The 11,702-nt window shown below is 45.7% G+C and overlaps 4 protein-coding genes across 4 annotated transcripts; 1 reads left to right on the forward strand and 3 right to left on the reverse strand.

Moving 5' to 3' along the window:
* Positions 1–1,591: 1,591 nt before the first annotated feature.
* VE01_10386 (uncharacterized protein) lies at positions 1,592–4,207 on the reverse strand. The gene is made up of 4 exons (XM_059464149.1): positions 3,155–4,207; positions 2,031–3,099; positions 1,896–1,974; positions 1,592–1,838 (listed from the first exon to the last, which is right to left on the reverse strand). Exons 1-4 carry the CDS (start codon positions 4,047–4,049, stop codon positions 1,788–1,790), a joined length of 2,094 nt encoding a protein of 697 aa, XP_059319239.1. The 5' UTR covers positions 4,050–4,207; the 3' UTR covers positions 1,592–1,787.
* A 157-nt stretch (positions 4,208–4,364) lies between these two features.
* Positions 4,365–6,813, reverse strand: VE01_10387 (uncharacterized protein). The gene is made up of 3 exons (XM_018279786.2): positions 6,608–6,813; positions 6,269–6,550; positions 4,365–6,216 (listed from the first exon to the last, which is right to left on the reverse strand). The coding sequence occupies exons 1-3, from the start codon at positions 6,660–6,662 to the stop codon at positions 4,544–4,546; spliced, it is 2,010 nt and encodes a 669-aa protein (XP_018125308.1). The 5' UTR covers positions 6,663–6,813; the 3' UTR covers positions 4,365–4,543.
* A 57-nt stretch (positions 6,814–6,870) lies between these two features.
* Positions 6,871–9,696, forward strand: VE01_10388 (uncharacterized protein). The gene is made up of 2 exons (XM_018279787.2): positions 6,871–7,572; positions 7,624–9,696. The coding sequence occupies exons 1-2, from the start codon at positions 7,149–7,151 to the stop codon at positions 9,429–9,431; spliced, it is 2,232 nt and encodes a 743-aa protein (XP_018125311.1). The 5' UTR covers positions 6,871–7,148; the 3' UTR covers positions 9,432–9,696.
* Positions 8,805–11,570, reverse strand: VE01_10389 (uncharacterized protein). The gene is made up of 4 exons (XM_018279788.2): positions 11,060–11,570; positions 10,569–11,000; positions 9,191–10,516; positions 8,805–9,128 (listed from the first exon to the last, which is right to left on the reverse strand). Exons 1-3 carry the CDS (start codon positions 11,168–11,170, stop codon positions 9,659–9,661), a joined length of 1,401 nt encoding a protein of 466 aa, XP_018125310.1. The 5' UTR covers positions 11,171–11,570; the 3' UTR covers positions 8,805–9,128; positions 9,191–9,658.
* Between the last annotated feature and the right edge of the window lie 132 nt (positions 11,571–11,702).

Below are 11,702 nucleotides of genomic sequence, written 5' to 3' on the forward strand. Positions count from 1 at the left end.
AGGTATTTGAGGTTGTAGTTGTTAAGTTTGAGGTTGTTGTTGTAGGTGTTGTTGTTGAGGCTGAAAAACGCGAAAAACGCGACACTTATTTAACCGGACTTCATCTGCAACCTCACGTAATATCCGATAGCTAGTAGCGTAGCCGCTTATAGTAAGCTCTTTAATCCACTTTAAAAGTGTCTTTTCTTGGTTTTTTGAAAGGAGTTGTTGTTGTTGACGCGCTTCTGTTCGCGTTAGTATACCCCGTACGCGTCTCCGCACAGTATCAGGTCTTAGGTTCAAAGCAATAGCTGCAGCTTGAGCAGATTTGTATTTTCTAGTTTGAATTCCTAGAACTGCTTCAGAAAGTCGTAAATCAAGCTCTTGAGCCTGTTTATTCCTCCGTCTAACCATTCTACTAGTATAAGCATTGTTAAGTAGTTTGGTGGTTCTGTCCTAGATTTTGGTGGGGTTTTTAGAATCGCCGCTTACGCCATGTCGCCGCTTACGCCACGACTTACGTTACTAGATATCTCTAAAATATTAGTGTACTACTTTCTATAACCCCCGAAACTATCTATACCTTATATTACTATAACTCACTAACATCTTTTACTCTATTTATAAAATTTTAATAGGTTTTCTTTCTTCTTATTATCTACAATACAAATTAATATATATCATATTACTATATGGTATATAGGTAAAATAGGCTTAATTTAATATTACTAACGTAGGTCATGGCCTAAAGGGCTATATGGCCTAAAGGGCTATTCTAGAAACCACACCAAAATCCACGTTACGTAACTAAAATTAAAACCTTAATAACTTTTTAATTAACTGTTATAAAGCTTAATCCTCTTATATTATTACTCTTTATATATGCATACATTAGGGTTTAATTTGTAATAATGTAAGCTAGTCTTATTAAAGAGTTATTTATAGTTTAAGTTTTACTATATAAATATTTTATATAGTAAAAGTTAAAACCTTAATATTTTATATAGTAAAAGTTAAAACCTTAATATTTATTGTAAAATAAGACTAGCGCTACTAGCGTTTTTACATATATTAGATGCATATATAAAGAGTAATAATATAAGAGGATTAAGCTTTATAACAGCTAATTAAAAAGTTATTAAGGTTTTAATTTTAGTCACATGACGTGGATTTTGGTGTGGTTTCTAGAATAGCCCTTTAGGCCATGTAGCCCTTTAGGCCATGACCTACGTTATATAAAAAGTGTTCCTACTTACGTGTTCTTAGAAAAGGGTATGCTAGAACTTTGTAGAAATGCAAAACAGTACGGTGGTAGATGTGTTATTTTTAATATTTTTAGTAGTGGTTCTAATATTAGCCGTTTATTTAAAATAGAATGTCTACTTTATAATGGTTATTTAATAATAATAAGTAGTTAACTTAAAAGGCTAATATTAGTATTACCTATAAATTGATTTAAAAGTTTTAATATTATTAGCATTAATGAATGTCTATAGTTGAGTTGGCTTCTCTCTTACTATATTTTTAATCAAATAAATTTGTTTATGTGGCATCATTAGAATCGTTTATTCAGCTTAAACAACTCATAATTTAAACATGATTTCTTTATATTCTTTATATTCATTCCCCTTCGAGACGTGACATATACATATGCTGCGCGACCCATCTAATATTTACAGTTTAGTAACACAGCCACCCTAGTATCGATGTATGAATGTTAAATTGAAATTGTATTTCGTTATTCATATCGAATTTGTAAAGGGGCATCCATCATCTGCCAAGCCAAGCTGACTATTTCGTCAGAGGCTTCATTCCGTCTCTTCAAATAGGACCAGCACGGTGCCAGCTTTGCAAATGTCCTGTTCGTTCTCATGATTAGTCTCGTATAATAATTGTTAGCAGAAAGGTGTGCATACCCCGGGCTTATGAACTAGTTTGGCAACTGTTCCACGTTGAGGTGACCTAATTATTGTCTCCATCTTCATACTCTCAATCCTAATTAAATATCCGTTAGTAAATGTCCAACGGGAATAGAAAAAAGTCCAACATACACAACCAGGGCGGCATCCTTTTCTACTACGTCGCCTTCATTTACTTCGTTCTTTAGGATTTTGCATGGCATTGGTGCAAGCACGCTGTTGGCAACGTCTTTGATCCCCAATGCCTTCTCATACCATAAAGGTTGTGCAAGTTTTAACTTAATCATCTTTCCCTTCTGGAACATTGTTATATTATCGCCGTCTCTGACCACCGTTGACTTGACGCGTGTATGTGGGAAGAAGGAGGTGACAGACGATTCGACCGATTCGCAAGCGACATTGCTGTATGATTCCTGGATGCCAGGGCCATCAACAGACACCTCGAATACATTTCTAGAGGACTGCTTGACCGTGACAGTCACATCGATAGGTTCCGAGCTAGATAGCAAGCTGAATCGGAACTGCCTCTCGCCTAGAATAGTGGTAAGATCAGCGTCATTTCCGTGAGGCCCAGCTTTGGTGAGGCTCTTTGACCCCGCATCTTTCGTGAAAAGTGCCAAGGCAGCTTGTGCGAAGGAGGTGTTCTCAACGGCCTCTTTCTCAAACAGCTCATCGTGATTCTTCTTGATATATCCCGTTTCGACATCGCCTGCAGCAAAACCTGGGCTTAGGCATATCTTTTTCAAGAACTCAATGTTCGTGCTCAGGCCAACCACCTCATACTCTTGCAATGCGCTGTACATTCTCTGTATGGCTATTTCACGGGTTGCCCCACTGACAATTAATTTCGCTATCATTCCATCATAGTTCGACGATATCGTATCCCCCTCTATAAAGCCGGCATCAATGCGCACATTGTCTGTGATCTGAGGTGTACGAAGATGGGTCAATTTGCCAGAATCGGGCATGAAGTCCTGGTCCGGGTTTTCGGCGTAGATGCGAGCTTCAATGGCCCAGCCTCGTTCTGAAATTCGCTTTGCGATAGCTTCTTGAGTAAGGGGCAGTGGCTCGCCAGCGGCTACTTTGAATTGCCAAGAGACTAAGTCTTCACCAGTAACTACTTCAGTCACTGGATGCTCAACCTGAAGCCTGGTGTTCATTTCCATGAAGAAGAACTGGTTGCTGTCATTGTCAAATATAACTGCACATTGAAGTTAGCATGCAGTGCCATGGATGACGAGAGACGTGGATCGTACACTCAACTGTTCCCGCGCCCTCGTAGCCAACAGCCAAAGCCGCCGCCCGCGCCTTCTCCCACAGGTCCTGTCTGATTTCCTCGGGTAAGTTTGGAGCGGGTGCTTCTTCGAGAATCTTCTGATGTCTCCGCTGCAAGCTGCAGTCTCTTTCACCCAGTGCCACGGCGTTCCCATGCTTATCCGCAAACACTTGGACTTCTATGTGCCGAGGAGTCGTAATATATTTTTCAACCAGCATCTCGTCGTCACCAAATGAGTTCCGGCCTTCACTCTTGGCACTCTCCAATTTGTCCAGAAACTCTGCCTCGTTCATTGCGATCCTCATCCCCTTTCCGCCTCCTCCTCTGACTGCCTTCACCAGAACTGGAAATCCGATCTTTCTCGACTCCTCTAGCAGGTTCTCAGGATCTTGGTTCGCTCCGTGATAGCCTGGTATACACGGTACACCTGCTTTTATCATGATGTCCTTACTGCGGCTCTTGTTTCCCATAGCCTCGATCGCTTTCCACGGCGGTCCAATGAAGACCAGACCTTCCTCAACACATCTCTTTGCAAACGCAGAGTTCTCACTCAAGAACCCATAACCGGGATGCAACGCCTGGCAGCCCTGCTCCTTGGCGACGGCGATAATGCGCTCGCCGTCTAGGTATGCGCTTGCCTGTCCCAAGTTAACAGCGAAGGGGCTGCTGAGGGCATGTTGGGAATGCGCATCAGGATCGGTGTAGAGCGTCGTGCAGCGAATACCAGACTCCGCAGCCGTTCGACCTACACGAAGAGCTATCTCTCCGCGGTTGGCGATTAAAACTGAGGTGATCTGCTTGGTGCTTAGATGAGAACGTTGGCGGGGAACTTTGATTCTCCTCGCAAGAACTCGTGGATAGTTTGTGGACCTCATTGGGATATCGAGCACGCTGTGCTGTGCTATGAAATACGATAACACGTACAAAGTTGCAAGAGTGCAATGGCAAAAACCTGACAAGTTGCTGCAGCGTGCGATTTGGTTTATATCTGTCGGTCGTTGACGCTTTCGGCTCCCACGATGACCGTCCGTAGCCGATGGAAGGCGTGGTGGGTGAGTAAAGGTAACAGCTCGGTTCAAAAGGCGGATGTGGGGTGTGTACAAGCGCAGCAGAACAGTACAAAGTTACTGTGGGGTAGTCGAAATTTTGGAGAGCAAAGCAGGTACTAAAGTACAAAGTACATAAAATAGCCTTACTGTATCGCTTATTTTAAGGTATCTTATACATAAATTACAGTGACAGCTTCACATACATTCTCGAGTATAACATAACATAGTATAACGCTGCCATAGCATACCTATGATATGATAACCTATGATATAATACCTATGCTGTATATATATCGAAGGATCAACCAACGCAGCCAGACCTAAGTGTGACCTGAGTTCGCCTGCATCGCTTTGAACCGCTCCTCCGCAGCCCTCGCCCTCCGCTCCCTATCCAGTTTCATTCTCATCTCAGGCGTTAAACCCCTACTTTCCTCTTCCCGCTTCTCCTGCGCCGTTTTCCTTGCTGCCTCCATTGCCAAAGCTCGTCCCATGCTTGCAGACTTCCCCAGCGGCCCTGACTCAGCAACTTTCGGGCCCTCGTTCTTTAACCTTTCAGTTTCTGCCTTCCTTCTATCTTCCTCTTCTCTCTTCCGGCCCAAACTTTCTTCCGCCCTTCTAGTCTCTACGTCCCAATCGGTCAGAGGCGATGGAACATGTGACTTCTCCCAGTCCCAAGTGACTGGAGGTGAGACTGTTGCGAGGCGAGATCTCGCGAGGCGGAATGCGTCCCGTGTCGCTCGATCGCCTGCCAAATCAAAAGGAGGTTTACCTTCCGAATTTAGGGACTCCGGGTTCGCGTGTGCTTTTACCAATAGCCCAGTTGTCATCACTGGATTGTTAAGACTGGCAGCAAAATGTAGTGGTGTTGGTGTGTGAAAGTTCTGTGGTGCGTCTGGTGGAAAGAATCTGAAATCAGCATTCAAAGAATTGCTTTTTAGATATGAAAGAAGGGCCGGAAGCCGGGAGCGTCGTATCAGGGCCTGAATCTGTGTAGTGTGTAGAATAAACGTTTCCTCCTCGTCGGAAAACTTTGGTTTTGTGGTTGTAGTTGGAGCCTTCGTCGAGTTTTGAATCGTGTTAGCTTTTGGTACTGCATCTGAAGCTGCGGTGGCGAGGGACTGCTCGTCAAAATCTCGAATTTTGACGCGTGTCAGTTCTATAAACGAGCGCATAAGCTCTTTCTGAGTTGCACGGCGAGTATTGAAAGGGATACTGCGAATCCGAGGATCATTGGCTTGGAGTATTTGGCCTTCATACGGCCCAAAGAGAGTCCGACGGTTCGTATTTCCCGTTGCTCGGACAAATAGTAATTCAGAGGTATCAATCAGACTCTTCCACTCAGCAAGAAGAAGTCGAACTTCATCATTCAAAGCAGCTTCGTTGTACCTCCTTATTCCAGCGCCTGCAGAGTGAGCCGCACCTTTCGCGGAGTCATTTGCCGATTGCGAGCCACCCTGTTTGCGTCGAGTCGTGTAGCGGTGGAATGTTTTATGAGCGATGACGGTTGCTTCTTTAGCCAATGGCCCAGTTGCTGAAGAACTGCTTTGCTTTGGTACCATTGACACGACCATCGCAGCAAAGTGCCCACCTCCTATCATGCACATGAACATATGTGGCCCTATGTTCTCGCTTGCCAGTTTTGATATCTCGCTATTATCGTCGGTATGCTTGGTAGGCATCCTAGGCAACAGTTGCTTCTTCCTAATGGTATCAACAAAATTGCCATTGTCGTTTTGTTCTTCGGCGGTAAAAATAGCTTTGTATATCCCCAAATATGAGTTTGGTGGCACGGTGGGGCTAGTGAACCAAACAAGTGGTTGATTGCTGGAGCTCTCTTTCCGAGAGTTCATATAGGTGCCACCCTCGCCCTCTTGTGCAGATATAGCTGCTCTCTTCTTGAGCAAAGCAGATAGAGTCGTTTCGTTACGGCCTCCCTGACCCTCATCGTCATCAGATTCGGATTCATCAGAGCCAGATAAGCTTTCGTCCAAGTCTGTACAGCGTTAGCCTGGTTCGGGATATACCACAAAGACATGGCATATAACCTTTTACGAGGGTCTCAAATTCTGTCTCAGAAACAGGTTCTAGTCCTCGTAGCTTTAGCTTTAGATTGTAACTGTGAAGGTCCGACCGGATATGACTCCGCTGCTCTTCCACCGTAGAAAACGATTGGTCACATAGAGAGCATGCTGTGGTGGATGCTGCACCAACGCTTCTGGTGCCGTCGTGCTCCGCCTTCGCCTCGATGTCTTGAGCTTCTAGGATATCGGGTACAACACCGTCCTTTTGTTGCAAAGTTGTTAAGATATCCGATGGCAAGTTATACACTACGCGCGGACCCGAATGTTAGCACTTGTCAAGCGCCGCAAACGAAAGAGCAGTACCGTATAGAGGCCTTCTGACCATCTGCTCCCTTCTCTGTTCCCTTCTCTGCTCCATGGCCGCTATGCGAACTTTACTTTTGTGGGCAAATAGCTGTCGATTCGTGATGTGAGTCTACCTCGAGCAAACGTAACAAACATCGGTTGAATTGTGAAAATGTTCAAGATCCACTTTAATAACGCCCCAAGGGCCCATGAAATAACGGTTAGCGTGATATACATGTGATACCTTGGGAGGTTAGAGCAGGAATAGAGCAATGACGTAATTTCTTGGTTTTCCCACGCGCAACAACGCGCACAGAATATACGATGGTGAGATGCTCAGAGCCCGCTGTTGGCGTCGCTGTTATTTTTGTTGCTGCCGCCGCCGTCATTCATTACATAGATCTCGCAGTCATCAATTAACCCAGGCCAGTGCTTCATCAGACATCCTATTACCTCTCCACTGTCCGCATGGCGGCTGTATATAACCTTTGAGTTGCCCCCTTTATATCGAATCCATACAGTTCGACATTCATCTGAAGCTCTGGACCTGCCGTTCAACATGTCTTCGTGCTTCCCATTTCGAAAGAAGAGGGATTCGGAGACGACGCCACTGCTCCCCCAGTATAATGACAGTACTATTCTTCAACGGAGAATCCATCAGAAACTTCATTCCTATCAGATGGTTCGAGCACTTGGGATGGGATATATGCCATCTACCGACCAACTAATAGTTAACCTCCGAACCCTCATTGCCTCCGATGTCCTTAATCCGGATGTACCCGGACTAAATAGAAGCAGCAGGCTGCTGCTGAAGTATTTGAAGCAGTGGTTGTATGATTTTATTGAGATGTTACGCAACAAGAGTGGTCAGGACCAGATCCAAGATTTTATTTGGGCGGCATCTCGCGCAAAGATTTCCCTTGATACAGACGATGTTATCCAGGCCGCTACAAGCACAAATGTCCGCCTAGATGCCTCCAATGGTAAGTATGCAATGAGCCTGGATGGCAAACGCATATTCTAACTTCATCTAGCATACGAGAGTATCAAGACCATAGGAAGTTTACTTCTAACAAACTCGGACTTTAGAATGTTTCTTAAAGACTTAAATGTGCTTGGGCGTCAAGTACTTGCAGACACAGCGAATGAGCTCTCTGAGGCTGCGGAAATTGCAGCGACGCAGATTGAGCCACCAGACTCGCAGTCACAGGCGTTGAAAGAACCAGGCAACGAAGAATGGCCGGTTCCGACAACGGGTGACCTTCTCAGCGAGGCTACTGAGATCACTGATTCAGTTGTCGACGGCGTTAAGTCCACCGGTCAAGCAGCTGAAGATAGCTTGAAAGATAAACTCAGCGGGGAAGAAAGAAATAGCTTGCTATTTCGGCTGAAATCCGCGGTAACAAAGCTAAGGAAAAGATATGATTACTCGGAATCAGTCTCTATGATAGGGCTTCTAATCAAACGCTATGCAAAAGTATATTCCCGTGCTGCGGATGAAACCATTGGTACAATACAGGAAGATATTGAGACCAATGAGGAGCTCGATCGAGCTGTAAGGCTTGGCTGGCAGCTCTTGAGCTCGTTTGGCAAAAAGGAAACCTGGGATGAGCTTGAAAGGCGATTTAAGAAAGTTGTTGAACATTCACAGACGGATGGAGAATTCGAGAGTCTTATGGGCGACATGGCATCATCCATCCAAGATATTTTAATGAACCCAGGCTTCTTCGAGTCAGCTAATTACAATAGCGGAGATGCAAAATGGAGCCGCACAGGAAGTACAGCACCTTCACCTCTACGACGAGATATCGATGGGTTATTAGAGCAGGCCAGGCTTACTTGCGAGAAGGTCGCTGATGACGATGACATCTCTAAAATTCTCAGGAATAGTCTCCATGTATGGGCTATTCTTTCACCCGTACAGGGTGGAACCAACGATGAACTTCTTGTGGACACATACAGCGTCTTTGTACCCCTTCTAATCCAAGCCGTTCAATATATTCCGATACCACGACTTGAAGTGTCAGCACCGGAGATCGACCTCCTCCTTGAAAATTTGATTCTGGAGCCTGGGCGAACCATCAACCATACTTCATTTTTGCCATTCAAACTGAATATAAATACAAATAACGACATTACTATTCACAAAGCTCGGTATCACACAGCCTCCAGCCTAACCACCCTTGTGACAGTAAACCTACAAGGGTTGTCAATACGGGCAGATGAAGTAGGGTTCTGGCTGCGTGCCCATAAAGGTTTACTCAGGCTCGCCGACGAAGGCATTGCCTCTTTGGAGCTTGATGACCGCGGCATCGATATTGCAATACACTTCGAAATTGGGAAAGGCCACATCGAAAAAATTCTCTCGCTGCGAAACGTCAAAGTCAAGATACACCATCTCAACTACTCCTTGCGCAGGTCCAAGTTCGCATGTCTGGCGTGGATTTTTAAGCCGATTGTTCGCCGTATCATTCGAAAAGTTCTCGAGCGTAAGTTAAGTAGTACAATTGAGGATGGAATACACGCAGCAAACAGAGAACTTGTGTATGCACGTGAGCGTCTCAGAGCAACTAGGATTTCGGACCCTAAAGATCTTCATACCTTTGTTCGGGCCATAATTACTCGACTCACTCCAGAGGAAGATCCAGATTTGTACACCAATATCGGAGTTGTCGGAGGGGCCAATAAGCAGGGAAATGTCTTCGCTGGTGTCTATGCACCGGGCAGTATTGTAAAACTGTGGCAGGAAGAAGCACATGAAGCGGGCGAGAGAGTTGAAGACAACGAAGTAAAAGGCTGGAGAAATGAGATATTCGATGTGCAAGCTGGACCTATACCATAGTAGCCACAACTGAGTTTCCTGGCTCCTGGTTTGAAGTAGGGGTGTGACGGAGGCGATCCGTATTGTGAGCTGGGTCGGGCATTTACGTGCAGCTATGTGAGCATCGATTTTTGTATGTCATAGAATATAATGAAGGATTGGCATGTGTGATATTAAGAACTATATCTCACGAATGGGTGGTTTGCCAATAGGCCATGCCTCATAGCATCTCTAGATAGCCGGAGTTCTTATAACTCGACGTAATTTGCAGGAAACCTACCTCTGACGCCTCGTAATTCACCGTCCCACCAGTCATCGGTACTGTCGGTTTTCTTGATGACCTTGATCCGATCACCCTCTTCAAACGCCAGATCATCGCTCTCTTGGCCAGTGAAAGTATACAGTGCTGTAACCCACTGTTCGTTGGACGACTGGATGCGCTTTGGAGGAGGCGGTGGAGCCTTTTTCTTCGCTGCTATTGCGGACGACATATTCCTAGCCGATTGGGAGTCCTGACCTTGGAAATAATCTCGAACGGGACCAGCGGGAGCATATGACGGAGTGGAAGCGTGTGAAGATGGATTGTTTCTCTCCACCTCAGGTTCGTCGTATTCTCGTTGCGGCTCCGGTGCCTGCGGGCTGCCAGAATTGTGACCCGAGGGTGAAAGGCGCGATGCCCCGGCAGAAAGTTTACCACCAAGGCGGCTCATCGACGGGAGACTGCTCTGCGTATTTGATCTTCGCGCTGCGAGGTTGTTTCTTAAGTTAAGGCCAGACATGGACGAGCCTCGGCGAGTTTCTGAGTCATCGCCAAGCACCATGGGAGCATGTATCGCCTTTCCTCGGGCAATGGTGTTTATAGATTCCACATCTTGTTGGATTCTTTTGAAATCACTATCCCATTCTCCCACTATGTCCTGCGTAGGCGGTGCAGGAGAGGGAAACCCCTCCTCTGTGCAATAGTTGTGGAGCGTGGTGTAGTACTGAGCGAGAAGTGTGTTTTGTATCAAAATCTGAGCAGCCAAGATGTGCGGGAGAATAGAAAATGCTGCTGCGATTACAGGGGGCAGGCTCTCACGTAGACGATCGTCAGCGTAATGAAAATCCTATAGAAGTTAAAGAGGTTTGTACGGGATTGGTAGTTGTGGAAGTACACACGTCAGCTGCTTTCCCCATATCTGCTTCCAACTTTAATAAACCCGCCTCTTCTTTTTCAGAGCGCTTTTGCCTCCTCTTTTTGTCGACACGGTCCTGGTAGCTCTCATAGTCTATTCGTTTGTTCTCGCGATTTTTTATAGTTTTTTTAATCGGCTTAATGCATTCTAAAACCTCCGTGGCAGGCCGGATGATCCTTGGATCTACCAAGTTCAATTCCTCCAGCAGGTCTGCTTTAAGTTCGGCGTATGCCTCCTTCAGATTCTTCGTTTTGGTCAACATGGTCTGGGGGGTCATGATGGCATCGTGTCCGTGCCCTTCCGACGTGGCTCCAACTATCGGGTTGTAGATCTCCTCGAAAACGGTTACTGCATTCAGTTGTAAAGCCAGTATTGATAACCACGCATCTCTCCAGGCCCTGGAGGTGTGAACGATCTGTGCGAGTTAGCTTTGAACCAAGGTCTCCGGCGGGATAAGTTGGTCAGGGAACTCACGCTCGTCAATACTTCATCTACATTGGTGAAGTCCTGCAAGAGAACCGACACTTTGGCATCATCTGGCCCTTTAGGTTTTATCTTCCCCAACTGTCGGTGCATGGACTGCATGTTGGACGTCGTCTCCCGATACTTATGCTATCGTCTGCTGTGGTTGTGAACGACGGTTTGTCAATTGACAACCAGTCCCAATCACTTGGGGATATTGATGTAGGTGCCACTAATCGACTTGTAGATGCAGGTGATAGGAAAGGAAGCACTCTGTGTCTGTGTGAAGATGTTGCAAATTTGGTGGTGTTTTGGACTGCCTGGCTTGTACTGTCGGTGGGGTGGTTGTTGCCTGCGGTTAATCACAGATCTTGACGGATAGTTGCACAATGAAGCACAAGGAGCGCAGAGCAAACTGCTGGGTATATTGCAAGGACAGCAGCTGTGAAAATCTTGGAAAGAAACAATATATACTTTTGGATTCCAATCCAAAAAAATATCAAGTTATTGATCCACGTTGATGTTTGTTTCTGGGTATGGACAAGGTCAAGCTCATGAAAAGGGCCGACAATCTTCCGTGAGTCCAGGCACAGGCACAGGCACAGGCACGGATAAACGGGTCTCGTTCAGCCAGCTTCCCTCCAAACCACCTCAA

This window comes from Pseudogymnoascus verrucosus (assembly GCF_001662655.1).
Source record: "Pseudogymnoascus verrucosus strain UAMH 10579 unplaced genomic scaffold scaffold_81, whole genome shotgun sequence".
In the NCBI taxonomy this organism is placed as follows: Eukaryota; Fungi; Ascomycota; class Leotiomycetes; order Thelebolales; family Thelebolaceae; genus Pseudogymnoascus; species Pseudogymnoascus verrucosus.